This window comes from Sebastes umbrosus, chromosome 23 (assembly GCF_015220745.1).
Source record: "Sebastes umbrosus isolate fSebUmb1 chromosome 23, fSebUmb1.pri, whole genome shotgun sequence".
Classification (NCBI taxonomy): domain Eukaryota; kingdom Metazoa; phylum Chordata; class Actinopteri; order Perciformes; family Sebastidae; genus Sebastes; species Sebastes umbrosus.
Genome location: NC_051291.1, coordinates 21,965,032 through 21,980,704, shown reverse-complemented (window position 1 = coordinate 21,980,704; position 15,673 = coordinate 21,965,032). Strand labels below are relative to the sequence as shown.

General features: G+C 41.6%; 1 protein-coding gene across 1 annotated transcript in view; it reads left to right on the top strand.

Annotated features, from left to right (window-relative positions):
• cerk (ceramide kinase) overlaps nt 1-15,673 on the top strand; it is a 55,585-nt gene that overhangs the window by 25,580 nt on the left and 14,332 nt on the right. The window contains exons 4-10 of the mRNA XM_037761073.1: nt 621-746; nt 1,377-1,443; nt 5,627-5,772; nt 12,047-12,121; nt 12,322-12,474; nt 13,699-13,804; nt 14,277-14,350. Of these exons, the coding sequence (XP_037617001.1) occupies nt 621-746; nt 1,377-1,443; nt 5,627-5,772; nt 12,047-12,121; nt 12,322-12,474; nt 13,699-13,804; nt 14,277-14,350 (747 nt within the window). The remainder of the gene's footprint in view (nt 1-620; nt 747-1,376; nt 1,444-5,626; nt 5,773-12,046; nt 12,122-12,321; nt 12,475-13,698; nt 13,805-14,276; nt 14,351-15,673) is intronic.

Sequence of the window (15,673 nt, the reverse complement as noted above, 5' to 3'; positions counted from 1 at the left end):
AAATCAGACTATTAGATGGTTTTAGCCCATTTGAAATGGTCTACTTGGCCCCATTTTGCCTGGCAGGATGAATCAATTCAAGTAAATGAACTGCATTCATTGTGAGGATGAAGCCTTAGTGTGTTCAATAGTGTTAGCCTCCTCCACAGCACACCTTTACATCACCCATTGGCAACCCATTTATGCAATCTAATGGAACTTTTGTCTTATTGCCAAACAATATTGCGGCCTATATTTCTTTGTGCTCATTTAACTCTTGATCCCGATCCATTTGTTTTCAATCGGAGCAGCTGCTGTATCTCAGTTTGTTGTCCTGAACACAGTCCTCCACAACAGCCATAAACAAGCCATTTAGTATTCTCCATCGCGGTAGCTTCGTAGGTTTATCACCAAATGATGCAGCACCTCTGAATTGCTTCACACACCTCCCATAGTCGGTAGACACACCATTTATTTCTTGAGCGCCGCGTTTTGGGGGGACCAGTCAGTTTGACTGAGCATTTTGAGAAAGGTCTCCGGTTAATGAAAACTTCATCAAGCTGCTTGTCAGTTCCACATTTGTAAAGGTAAACGCTGAGCCTTTTTAATGACTATCTCACACCCCTCCCCTCATTTTGCAGCCAACCGACCGAAGAGCCTCCTGGTGTACATCAATCCCTACGGGGGGAAGCGGTGCGGGAAGCGCATTTACGAGCAGAAGGTGGCTCCGCTGTTTCGCCGCGCCTGCATCTCTGCCGACGTGATTGGTGGGTCCCTATCAGTGGCGTTCCTTAACATTTAAATAAAAAATGAGTCTCGGTGGCCGCCATATAGATCTCCACTGCCACTGTGGCCTCTCGGAGGGGCCGAAGTGGCTTCGCAAGGATATGATTTGACTTATAGTGCCATTAATCATGCCACCACCTTAATGGAAGCTGTGATAGTTGATAAGCTCGGGTATCCAAAACACATCTATTATTCAATAAGTGTTTGCTACAGCTACACATAGTGTGCGGTATTGATGGTCCATCAGAGTGAAAACTATTCACTCTGGGCTTCCTACAGCTGCTGTGAGTTGCAGGATTGTATTTGTGTTGATGTTCTATAACTGGAAAGCAGATTTACTGTTGAAATATTGTTTTTGTGGGCCCAGGGCTCATTTTGCGGGCTAATATACAATAGCTGAATTAGGTTGTTTTGTGCCACCCTGCCTTTTGCTCTTTTCTGAACATTAATCTGAACGACGGGTTCCAGGGAATGTTTGAAAAGTGCAGTACTCTTCCTCGTCTTGCATATCAAAAATGCCAGTAGCGCTAGTCAGGCCACAAAGGGTCTATTTATTTTTGTCCCTCTCATTGAAGTTGTACTAAAACTTGCCATTTGATTTGTTTCCATAGTTACAGAGCGAGCCAATCATGCCAGGGACCACTTGAAAACGGAGGCCAATCTAGATAAATATGACGGGTGAGTACTTGAGCCAGGTAGCTGCTGCTCTCGGGCTCTCAATGCTGGTTCTTCACTGTGATAGGAGTTGACTCTTGTCTGTTGATGTTGTAATGAAGTCCTTTGAGAGACTCTCCCATGAGCTGTGTATCAATTATCACATATAAGGAGTTTGTTATGAGGCCCTGTTGTGCTGTAATCTGTGTTGTGTCACATTGTAATCACTGAGACAAAGCCCTGTGTGTTTCTCATACCTGACAACCGGTGTCATTCTGATGATCTCAGGAGTGGACCTGTATTTCCTTGTACAGAGTTGGGTTTCTGGAACCTGCCGTGATTTTTGATACTCTCTTTAGATCAGGGTTTCCGAACATTTGGCAGGTTGCTGGTAGCGTAACAGAGAGATACTGTTTTTATCCTTTCTGTTAGGACTTTTTCCTTCAACCTCATATTCAAATGTGGGCCAAGTCAGCTTTTTGACCTGACGATGGCGCTAGAGAAAAAGTTTAAAGTATCACCAAAGTGATTACAATTCATCCCGAGCTGAACATGAATGGGCGTACCAAAATTCATGGCAATCTATTCAATTGTTGTCGAGACATTTTACGCAAAAAACACAAATGTCAACCTCATGGTGGCGCTAGAGGAGAAGTGAGGGGATCACCAATGTCAGTAGGATTCGTCAACTATGAACAACCATGAAAGTCTTTTAAAGCCACGGTCACACATATCCGAATGCAGGCGATTGTCCATGCTATTTTTTAGGAAAATGACCTTCCACACATGGCTTCCACTTGTAAAGTTGACGCTAGTTAGCTTAACTTGCTAACGTTAGCGCTCATTCCCAGACATTACTTCTTGTTTATGATTTTTTTTTTTTAACTTCTTGTTTATGCTATTTCCTAGGAAAACTAGCTTCCACACATGGCTTCCATTTGGAAAGTTATGGCTAGTTAGCTTAGCTTGCTAACATTAGCACTGATTCCCAGACATTGCTTATTGTTTACGCTAAAAAAAAAAAAAACGTCTTGTTTAAGGCACGGTCACATAATGCAGGCGAGTGTCCATCGCCTGCCGAGGCGATATTCCCCCTAAAGATCACCAAAAGTTGAACTCCACGCAAATTTGCTTCGCCACCGGAAGTGAGTGTACAGTATTTCCACCCCCTTAGCTCGCATTGAATGGAAGTGAACAGGAAGCAAATGGTAATTTCCTGCATTTGTGGCCGTGCCTTTAACTGGATTAGCAGCGCCTGCGGTCGGCAAGACCGTTGGAATATAAACAACGCTCCGTAAAGATTATTATTTATTCTCATTAATTTATCTGAAATTGGTCACTGGTCCGGATAGACCTGTCACTCGGTCCTGGTCTGGACAGTGGTCCGCCATTCGGTGATGTTCGATATAAATGTGAATGTATAGCGCCTTTCTAGTCTTCTGGCCACTCAAAGTGCTTTACATTACATGTCAGCATTCACCCATTCACACACACATTCATACACTGATGGCAGAGGCTGATACCAACCTGCTCATCCGGATCTAATCTAAATACTCATTCACACACCAACGGCTCAGCCTTCGGGAGCAATTTGGGGTTAAAAGTATCTTGCCCAAGGACACTTCGACATATGGACCTAAAATAATAATAATTTCAGATTTATCGGAGTTCAGCTGTTTTCTACTTCTATAAGACAAGACTTTTAGGGCGTTTTCACATTAGGTACGATTGATCCGTACCGTGCCCGAGTACGATTGCCCCCCCTCTCTGCTCTGCTTTCACATTAGTAAAGTTGTTTCGTACCCGAGTCCACTTGCGCCATCATCCACGTGTATTTGTTTATGTTGAGATCAGCTGTTCTAGTGGCGGAGCATCATAAAACACTTCATTCAAATTGGACAGAAACTAAATAAAACTCACCAACACCGTCATCGTTAGTCTTTGCAACAATCACCAACTCTGGTTTGGTTGAAATAAACTCTTATTTCACCGAGTTTGATGTGAAAATAGGCCGACTCTACACGTTGTCTCCCCCCCCACACCGTCTCTCTCTCTGCCCGTTGAGCAGCTGAGCGTCTTTCGTTCTTCACAGACAGACCATTAAATCAGCTAAATAAAATAACCAACATCACTCAACCCCATCGCCTACTGTTTATATTTTAAGGAACCTCTCGCTGGCCTTCCTGCTGTGTCATCCACGGCCGTGCAGTTCAGAGGATGAGATCAGTGCATGCTGCGCTCAGATACAGACATAGATATGAAACTGTTTTATATGTATACAGATTTCGGAGGAGACCGGCGACATTGAAAGAAGCCTGCCCTTTCAAAACTACTCGCTAACTGCTAACATTACTCGTGTTAAATAGCGGTCCACTTCCGTGTTTTGGTACGGTTGGCTTTCACACCTGATGCGAACCGTACCCCGAGTCCACATAAACCGTACTCCAGACCACCTTTTCAAGTGGACTCGGGTACGGATGGACGAACCGTGCCCGAGTACGGTACGGAGCGTTCACACTAATCAATCCAACTGGACTTTGGGGATAAGTGTACTCAGATCCGGGTCCCTGATGTGAAAGCACCCACAGTGTGCTCAGGTGCAAGATATGATTGGAATCAATGGAGAAGTAGATCTGAGAGCCATCAGCATAAAAATAGAAACTGATATGATGCTTTTGAAATATTTGACTTAAAGGTAGCTTGTAGAGAGAATAGTAAAGGACCCGGGACAGACCAGGTCCTTTCAGAGAGATGGGAGTAAAATCTATCTTTTACCCCGGTATGCTACTCAATGCTTCAGACATTCAATTATTATCAAGTGGTCAACTGTAGCAAAAGCAGCAGATGAGATCAGAAGGCAATAAAACAAATGACAGTAGGAACATGTATTAGAATTTTCCACATTTTCTGATAATTTTAGGCATGCAGCTGATTCTGTTCTCTAGAATCACTCACAATAAATCTAAATCTACAAATCACTCCCATAAATCACATAAATTGATGTTTTCAACAGTTGTACAAGCCACAGCTCACACATGCAAGTAAAGGGAGCACGGGAGGGTAAAATGCAGCTGATAGCTTAACATAAAGGTCATCAATAACATGAAAGGTGTTTCCTGCCGAGTGCCCTGCCGACTCCAGCTTCTATTCATCACATATTCAGTCCAGCAGAGCAGGGTTAGAGTCCATTATGCTTTTACTCTGCAGTTTATAGAATTTATAGGTCCATTTCTGTAAGGTTTTGCCATAGACTTAAAAAAAAGGTGTGATGCTGGGTGTTACAGTGTGATATTCGTATTTAGTTAACGTTCTCACTGTTACACCCGCTGCCCACTGGTAGCTTATTATTGTCAAGGGTTTCTGGCTATATAGCAGGTTTCTCAAATCTGCACATATGATTGAACTCCTCATGTGGCATCCACCCTCGACAATGTTCAAATGTATCACAGAACTAGGGATGCTCATTTTGAAAAATGTTCTTAACCAATAACCGACCCTCGTTAACCGATTATTAACCGCTTACCGACAAGATTTGTGCCTGGCATGCAGCGGTGTACCAGCTACAGGAGCACAACAGATATTGGTTGACGGGAGTCTCCAGTTCACCGTCTGGGAGCGTTAACTTAGCAGCTACGATGCTGCGTGTAGTGTCGCGGACATGCAGCCACTTTCCCAGTAAAAGTCTCCACTGCACATTTAATTTAGTTTAGCAGGTTGTCAGCTGTGTGTCTGCCCGCCGGAACTTTAGCGAGTGGCCAACAAACAGTGTGTGTATTTGTGCTACGTTAGCAGCTCTATCATTGCCGGAGGCTTCGTGCTCGCCGCCGTACACGTAGTCTGAATAACTTTAGTGAGTTTCCAACAGACCGTGTGTGTGTGTGTTGGCGGTGAGTGTGAGGTTGTTGGTGGCGTTCTAGCTGTGAACGTAGGTGTAGCAGTGTGTCTACGGTTTATTTGTCGGTGAATAAATGCAATGAAACTACAACTCCTCCACTCCCACTCCGCTCCTCTGAGCCGCTCAGCTTTTGAGTTAATTATTAACATATCTTTTAACCTATTGCTTAGGTTTAACCTATTGCTTTAACCGATAGCGATAATCGGTTAAAATGCTTAATGTCGGTTAACGGTTAAACGGTTAATTATGGACATCCCTACACAGATCTTGTGTCAAACTCGTGTGAATTGTTGACATCATTTGTCTGTCCAGGGTGGTGTGTGTGGGTGGAGATGGGATGTTCAGTGAGATCCTGCACGGGCTGGTCTCCAGGACCCAAACGGACAACGGCGTGGACCAGAACCAAGCAGATGCCGAGTTGGTGCCGTGTTCTCTACACATAGGGATCATTCCTGCAGGTGAGCTTTGGTCATTACATCACATAGAAACATCTCCAGGGTAAGGAATGGTTTTGGTGATAATGATATCTGAATGTCATACTAAAGGAATTTAACTTTTAGTGTTTAGTTAAAAGCTCTAACGCAGGGGTCAGCAACCTGCGGCTCCGGAGACACATGCGTCTCTTTAGCTCCTCTCCAGTGGCTCCCCGTGGATTTAAAAAAAAAAAATTGTGGAAATGAATAACTGTTTTTTTGTTTACATTTTCAATTTTATTTATCATTGTTGTAGGTCTAAAGGTACGATGGTACGACGGAGTATTATTAAAAAAAAAATCTGAACTTTACGAGAAAAAAAGAAAAAACAGGTAAAATTACTACTTTATAATATTGTAACTTTATTCTCATAATACTACAACCTATGACTTTATTCTCGTAATATTCTAACTTTATTCTCTAAATCTCAGATTTATTTTTTTCCTCAATGTGGCCCTAATACTCCGTCGTACCTTCGCACCATAGACCTACAACAATGATAAATAAAAATGTAAACAAAAAAACAGTTAGTCATTTCCATTTTTAAAAATCCACAGGGAGCCACTGGAGAAGAGCTAAAGAGACGCATGCTGCTCCGAAGCCGCAGGTTGCTGACCCCTATTCTAGTAGAAACCCAAAATACCAGTATAAACCTGGTAATGAGCATGATATGTCCCCTTTAAGCTCACCGTCTTGCCTTTACATTAAGCCATGCGTTAAAAAAAAAGAACATAATGTAATGCTAGTGTGACACATTATAATTTGCCTGAAGGAAACAACTTGTACTTTTTCTCAAATGGAAAAAAAACTGTAGCTCCACTTTCACCATCGCTGTCACTCTCCTCTCTCTACCTTCACATGTGGTGTGATCCAGAGGTGAAAGCCCAGAGTTCACAGCAGGTCGCTCACAGTTGTCAAAAAGTGGGAAACATAGGAAATAACTCTCCATCAAAGAGTTAATTACACATCAAATATATCTTGCAGTCACAAATTGTACGTGTATATTTAATGCAGCCCTCTGGCAATACCTTCAGATACTTTAATAGTGTTTATGTGTTTTGTCAAGATAAGTGTTACATGATGAATGTTTGTTTTTTTGTTTTTTTCCTAAATTGTACAGAACAGGTGGTAGAGTCTAAAAAAAGAAAAACACTTAACAGAACTGTTATTGATTTCAATATTGAAGAACTTCAGGCCTGCTGATGCGGGGTTACTGAGTTACATAAGAATCTCTATGGCAACAGGGCTGGGGGTCCCACCAGGGGCCTGCCGAGGGTCAATCATTCCAAGTGCCATAAATGGAGACGTGCTGTGCGACATTTTGAAATCACTGTAATGTTCATGAGGATAGAAACACCGTGCATGGAGACCGATATGAGGCTGCAGAGCGTGATGTCAATAGCAGAGGGGTTTAAATGTCGACTGGGGAGTGATAAAGTAAATGATTTGAAGGCCTATTACAACCATGATTTGGATGTGTTAGATGAGTTGTTTTTGCCTTTTCACAATCACGGATGAATTAAAAAAGTTAGGTGTGTAATGTCTAATCTTTTCATACGACTGTAGAAAGGTCTTGTCACACTTCAGCTCAGACACGTTAAGATGTCGGTGAAAACTCAGGGCCGCATGGGATGAAAGCTCTCAAGTACTGCAGATGTACAATAGTTGCTCCAAAGAGGTATTTAAATGTCATTTGTATGCCATTTAATGCAAGGACTTTATTGGCTGATTGTACAGTTAAAGGCAGCTTTGGTTTGCTTCCGTCAGGAGGTAAACAAACCCCTCAAATGACCAAGGCCAACCTCTCCTCGGTGCTTTGAAACTCAACGCGAGTGTTTGCCATCCCATCAAGAGCATTGTATGAGCACAGGTGTGTTGATGAGCAGCACAGCTTAATTAAAAAAGTCACCTTTGAGAGTTTCTCCTCTACTCAGTCACTGACAGAAATAACTACTGACAATCAGAGAGGAGATGTTTGATCTTTGTGAGAATAACAGCAGCAGCAGCAACAACAACAATCCATAAACTGCAGTACTAACAAGTATTGTCTGTGTAGTCAAAACCTGATATATCTTATTTCTATGTGGCATCGAGATCCATTGTTCTCCGAAATCTATTAAAAGAACATCAGTGAGCCACACTGTTGAACGTGGGCACTGTGTTTTAAATCAATCCCCTATATACAGTACTGTCCTGCTGACATAAATACTAAAGCATCGAATTTGTATTAATCCGCAGCTAAAAGTAGTGCCCAACAAATGAATCGTTTATTCCAGTTTGAGGAACATTTGCAAAAAACTACAGTGCCCAGCGTTTTTAGGGAGTTATTGCCCATTTGTTTTAAATAAACTAAAGTATATACTTGCAACCAGTTTTCAAAGATTTACGTTTTCAGTAGGAATGGATTGCCTGGGCGATGAGAACTACGGACACAGTAGGGGAAAAAAAGTCTGAAAGTACTGAGGTACTGACCATAAACCACACGTATCCTCATACAATGGTTCGTATGATATCTTACAAAAAGTCATTCCTCATTTTTCATATGTTTTCTTACAAATGTCATTTCAAAATAAACTTCCGTCTTCACAGGAAACAACTTGGTTAGGTTTAGGCAACAAAAGTACTTAGTTAGATTTAGGCAACAAAACTACATAGTTAGATTTAGGCAACAAAAGTACTTAGTTAGGTTTAGGTAACAAATCTACAAAGTTAGGTTTAGGCAAAAAAACTAGGTATAGGTTTAGGCAACAAAACTACGTATAGGTTTAGGCGACAGAACTAGGTAGTTAGGTTTAGTCAACAAAACTAGGTAGTTAGATTTAGGCAACAAAACTACATATAGGTTTAGGCAACAAAACCATGTAGTTAGGTTTAGGCAACAAATCTAGGTAGTAATAAATGCATAAAAATCCCCCAAATTTACTTAAGGAAAAAGATCTCACCTTTGTCAGTCATTCATCTCCCTTAATTGTGAAACAATTTGTAACTTTCTATTTAAAAGTGCCAGTAAAGTCTCAAATAATGGCGATAATGTAAAGTGTCTCTAACATCTTGGCACATGTACTTTTACTAAAGGAGAAAAATAGCAGGGATTGAGCTTTTGCTACAAAAGTCACAGACTGCTCTGCAACCATACACTTCATGCTTTGTAGACCTGTTTTTCTTTTGCTACCTGGGTGCGATTCATGATTTTTATAAATGTAAAAAAAATCAATATCGTTGTCAAAGTTCTGGTAATGTGTCAGTAAGGTATCAAAGTCCTCTATGCCAAGGTTCAAATTAAGAGTCATGAACTAATTTATGGCCTCGTTGTCACCGAGCTATAATTTCCACAAATGCTTTCTGTCAGATGTTTTCTCATGACATGTTCCTGCACAACTGATTTTAGCTTTTATGGTCTGAAAAGGAATGCCAGTTAATCCTGACGCACTGAAAGTAGCTTATTTTGATGAAAAAAACAAGAATGATAAGTTGTTCAAAGGTCCACTTGTCAAGTTTGAAAGGGTTCACTGCTGTCGTGATATGACACGGTCACAAGTGCAGCTATAAATACATTCATGTACTGAGGATTCAAAACAGCAAAAATATCCTTTTTGGGGCAGCGCTAAAAAACATCTCAACTCCATTGTTGTCCCAGAGATAAAGATTATTTCACTGCCGAGATGATCTTACTGGCGAGACAGTTTTGGGGGATAAAAACTGGAGCTTCTCCGCTGAGGATATGCCCTGTGACAGTTTACGCTCTCTCCTCTGAATATGCCAACAGGCTACTGCGGGTTCAGTAACTTAAGGAGAATAAAACATTGAACATCTGAGGACTGAACATCATTGAACATCTGTGTGAGCCACTTAAATCCATTCAAAGTCAGTTGGCTTTTACTGGGTAACTTCAGAAGAGTCAAATAGCATATGTCACCGTTTGTTTTTTAAGCTCAGCAAAATAGCAGGCGGCGCAGCGCTGTCGGGAGCAATCGGAAAGTGTTCGGGTGTGATTGTGAAGCTCGGAGGGGGAAGAGGTGAAGGCCAGATAAGTGATATTCATAGAAAGTGCAGGGGAGAGTCAGAAGGAGCTCATCTTCATACTCATCTGTGTGTCCACCGCTGAATGACGGAGCTGATCTCCGCTGTCATGCTTCTGTGAGCCAGCTCCAAACACCACTAGTTAGAGTTCACTCTCTCTCCCTCACTCTCTCTGTCTTTTATCAGCTGCAGTAGTAGGTTCATTTCACCACTTGAAGATGATCAAAGTAGGGCAGATAGGTCTGAAATTACGCCATGTGGCGCAGGAAGAGAGATGGGGCCTTATTACCTCTCAAGTTGAAAGATTTAATATCAAACTCAACATTTTTCTCGAGGCAGGGGATGCCTCTCATCCTTCATTTGTTGGCTGAAGAGAGCTGATGATAGCTCAGGGCCCGGAGCGATCCCATTAGTTCACTTCGTGACTGAAAGGACTCCTTACTTCCGGCTAATAAAATCATCCCACTGAATTCGTCGTACTTGGTCGCAGCTTTGAAAGACATGTAACTCTACCAAGCACGGCATCTTTTATGACTGATTTTAGCTATGAATAAGAGACGTGCGATTTACATCCTTGCAGCTTTACCTGCCAGTAGAGTCTCACAACATGCCTGTATAGTCTGTTCTGATTAATGTAGATAGCAACACATGCAACTATGAAGACACACTGCCCATTGTACTTATATTAATGACACTGTGCGTTGACTGTTCTGTAGAGTCACTAAATGAAAAGTAACTCCCAAAAAAATCATATTAATATCAATTTGATATTGTATCTGTACAAATTTCACAAGTTGGTCTAACCCAGGGGTCAGCAACCTGGGCTAAAGAGCCACATGCGTCTCTTCAGCTCCTCTCCAGTGGCTCCCTGTGGATTTATAAAAATGGAAATGAATAACTGTTTTTGGTTTACATTTTCATTTTTATTTATCATTGTTGTAGGTCTATGGTACGACGGTACGACGGAGTATTAGGGCCACATTGAGGAAAAAAAACAAGTCTGAGATTTCAAAAATAAAGTCATAATATTATAAAGTAGTAATTTTTACGTGTTACTTTCTTTTTTTCTCGTAAAGTTACGACTTTATTCTCGTAATATTCTGACTTTATTCTGTAAATCTCAGATGTGTTTTCCCTCAATGTGGCCCTAATACTCCGTAGTACATTGTGTCTTAGGCCCTCACTGCATTAGACTTATATACTATATACTTAGACTATAAACTGTGTTACCTTCATCACAATGATCAAATGTTTTGCAGCTCCAGAGAGATTGTTTTCTTTTCTTTGCCTAAAATGTCTCTTTTGATAGTAAAGGTTGCTGACCCCTGGTCTAACCAAACTCCACTGTGTAATTTATAGATTTACAAAGTCAGTAACTTCACAAAGACGAGAGATTAAACCAAGCATCTGATCCACTTCCTGTCTGCAGCACTGGAGGAAGAAACGGTATTTAAAAAAAACGGGCATGACGGTTGACACATCCCCGGGACAACAAACTGGGTCGACCAGCCAGACCTGCACTGATGCATGAAAATAAGGAAATACGGAAACTAAACTCCTTATAAAATTTTGTACAGACATTCATGTTTCCCACGCGTTGTTTCATGATGACTTTAGTGATCCCCTGACTCTCCCTCTAGCCCCACCAAGATGCAAACCAATTGTGGTTTGTAGCGAAATGTCTCGAAACTATTGACCTTATAATCTGATAATAGGCCTTGTATTTAATTTGTCCAATTCCTTAATTTATGATAGGGCTGTCAAAGTTAACACGATAATAACGCGTTTGTTTTAACGCCACTAATTTCTTTAACGCATTAACGCAAGAATTTCAATTAACCTCTTAAAAATCCGAGGAGCTGCCGATTTTCGGAGCTTGTAGCGGACTCAATTTTTTTAAACTGTTAATTATGGACACCCCTAGTATGTGATCTTTCAAGTTTTTCTGTTGGCATAAGTTGTTGTTTTTAAAAACTGACACAATCAGACGGGAGGGTGTCTATTACTACCACAGAGACACCAAAATCAGAAACTCATTGAAAATGTCCACACATCCTGGCTTTAAACAGTGGAGGTTTGCTATAAAAAAAATAATTGCTGTATTTAATTTTTGGTGATAATAGTTAATGTGCGACAGAATTTTTTCGTAAAAGTAATTTTTCACGTCACAGTGTCTTTAACATGCCTATACCGGGGCTATAATGACTGACCATCGACCTGTGTGTCTCTTCTCCAACAGGGTCCACTGATTGCATCTGCTTTGCCACAGTGGGAACCAACGATCCAGTTACTTCTGCTTTACACATCATTGTGGGTGAGTGAGTAATGGAAAGATTCATGGTGGACTTTCAGCACGCTATGTGTCAGGGTGGCATGCTGTTTCAGTTTTTCTCAGATGTTATCAGTGTGTAGAAACAACCTTTGAGTGATTATTACAGCAACTTGTTGTGTGTATGTTGTGGTAACAAAGCAGGGAGCGGCTCTTTATGACTCTACTGGGGGGTTTCTTTACAGGTGATTCACAGCCGATGGACGTGTCTTCAGTTCACCACGATGACATCTTTCTCAAATACTCTGTCTCTTTGCTTGGCTACGGTTTCTATGGTGATGTACTGACAGACAGCGAGAGGAAGAGATGGCTGGGTCCTGCTAGATATGACCTGTCAGGTATGAGGGCCATCATTTTCTAAACTCGAGTGACTCTTGAGGCTAAGCCTACCTACACACTTTAACCTTTTTTTTTAACCCTTGGCTCACTGACCTCTGAGCTTACTGACCTCGCGCCGGCTTATTTTAATGCAAGGTAACCTGGAGTTTATCCCTGAGCTTGCTGGTCCTGCTCCGGGTCCAGACGTTGGAGGATTAAGATATAAATCTAACACACAGCCCTTGGGCTTGTGGATTCAGTGCAAGCGTTTGTGTAGCTCATAGCTGGTGGGACTCACTAACACCATAAAGGCTCACTAACACCACCAAGATTTCTCTTCCCACTGGGGCAAAATACTAGCACACATTTTACTGCAAGGTACTGTAAAGGTCCCATATTGTGAAAAGTGAGATTTTCATGTCTTTTATATTATAAAACAGTGCTATATAAATACTATTAAACTATCAAAACGCTCAATATACGGAGAAATACATACAGCCTGTATTCAGAAATTGCGCGTTTGAAACAAGCCGTTAGGATTTCTGTCATTTTGTGATGTCACAAATATACAATATTTAGACCATTACACGGTTTTAAACGTAAACATTCTAAATGTGTCCCAGTTTATTTCCTGTTGCAGTGTATGTAAATAATGTCAGCTGACAGGAAGTAAACAGCGCCAGATAGACCCCCGCAGCGGAGCCCCGCAGCAAAAGCTCTACTGGTGGTAAAGATCAGAGTCAGCGCTCTGCACATGTTGACCATCATCTTTCTTGTAAAATGTCCGGTGTAACCGGTAACACCGGTGTTGTCACAAGTTTATTAACCGGTGGGAACATTTTCCTCACTGTCACATCACTACCAATGACCATTACAGGCATCGTACGGTACCTTCGCAACTGTAGAAAAAGAGTACCGTTACTTTTTTTTAAATTTTGGCATCGACTTGTTAGCGAAGTATCGGTTCTCGTGACATCCCTAATTCACATACACTTCTTTAGTGAATTAAATAGTGCAATAAACTATTCCCCATTTTTTCTGGGGACCCCCTGGAGCTCCCTCCCAGACACCTGGTTGAGAGCCACTGCTTTAGAGAATAGAAGAATTACAATAGTCAGAGAAGAATAGTGGTCCAATTAAGTATTCAGATGTGTTGCTTTTATAATTTGAGGTATAATTAGAGTTAAATTAAACACAACAAATCAAACCTATTGACGGTGGCCCACGCTGTGTTTTTGTTCCAGGGGTAAAAACCTTCCTGAGTCACAACTACTACGAAGGCACCGTCTCTTTCCTCCCCGCCGAGAACAACGTGGGGGACCCCAGGGACACGCTGCAGTGTCTATCCGGGTGAATAAAGCATGGGAGATATCCATTTCTACCGCTTTTTACAACTTTATCTGATGCACTTCAATAGTAGCAGTGCACCTGCCAGAGCTTAAATGGGATCGTTCACGTTGTCAGGAAGCCTATCTGATTTATTGTGGACTGAGAGCCCATTCAGTCGTTTCCAAAAGGCGCTCGACTAAGTGCTTTGGTTTTTTGAGATGCTGGGGCGCAGCCATTGTTTGCATTTGTTATGGGGACTGAAAGGAGCTGAGACCCATTATTATGTTTCCTGACAACTTATTTTACCTTAAAAAAGGCATCTCAGGCTGTCCTTTGAGTATTTCTAACAACTACTATTTAAATAGCTTAACACAGTACAAGGCATTTTCAGTTGGACTGGATGTATTCCCTTCTAATGAATTATCTAAGCTTGTTAAAACCTGCAACGCTGATGGTTTGATGATTGTAAAACAAGGTTACGCTAATGTTTCAGGTGCCGCATCTGTCAGCACGAGCCCTCGTCAAGAGACTGGGAGATGTCAGAGGAGAAGGAACAAGCTGATAAAGGTACTAGTTTGGGGTTTATTACTCGAAATATGTCAAATTAATCACACCGAAAACCTCATCTTTCTGCCTCGTTATCTGCTAGTTTGTCTATTTTGAAACACTTCTGAGGTGTGTGAAAGTTTTTCTAAAGGTGTCATTAGAGAGAAAAGACAAAAAAAAGGAGATGAGACGATCCAATGCTGGCTCCCGTGAAGTCACACAAATCAGGGGAGATTTCCATTCTGCTGTACCTGAAGTGGACCGAATGTAAATAACATCATCATATCTCCATTTTTCTGTTTGGGGGGTTGTTTTTCTCCTGCAGCACAGCAAAATGAGATTCTTGATGAGTTATTGACGAGAAAATATAAACTGATTTTAGTGACACTGCACGACTCCCCGCCGCGCCCTCGCCGGAGCCTTTTTTTTCGCCTATCGATTTCCAAATGTCCAGCATCCACCCCTGCGTCTGCTTGATGAGATTACACGTTCCCCCGACGAGGCCGGGGTCCGTCCGCTCGAGCCTCGAGGAGGAGGACGACGTCACCTCCTGTTCCCTGGTTGTGTCACTCTGACCGTGGTGCACACATTTTATTTTGCTACGATTCTCTCAAACAACCGACACAGCGGCGCAAACCTCTGGAGGCAGATGAAATAGAGAGGCATAGTTCCGCTCCTTCAAGCGGACCACCGTGGGACCTTATTTAAAGGTCCCATATTTAAAAAGTGACATTTTCATGTTTTTTTATTATAAAGCAGGCTTAATTCCCATATAAATACTGTGAAAGTATCGTAACGCTCAATCCACGGAGAAACACACACAGCCCATAATCAGAAACTGAGCTTTTGAAACAAGCCGTCAGGATTTCTGTCTATTTGTGATGTCACAAATATACAATATTTAGACCATTTCAAGGTCGCATCGGACGCCCCTGATTTGCATGAAGTAGCCTAGACCTCAACTTTATGCAAATGAGGAGCAGCCAATGTGACGCTCTGTCTCTCGAATCGCTCCGCCACGCTACCAGACTGCATTGCACGGCTGCTTGCATAGACAATGAATGGGAAGCGGGGAAAGGACGAAGGCTGTGGACACATACCATCAGACTGAAAATACATTATGAGAAAGACTACACACTAGGGCTGTCAATCAATTAAAATATTTTATTGCATTAATTGCATGATTGTCCACAGTTAATCGCAATTAATCGAAAATTAGTCAAATTTTTTTATCTGTTTAAAATGTACCTTAGTCAAGTATTTAATACTCTTATCAACATGGGAGTGGGCAAATATGCTGCTTTATGCAAACATATGTATATATTTATTATTAGAAATCAATTA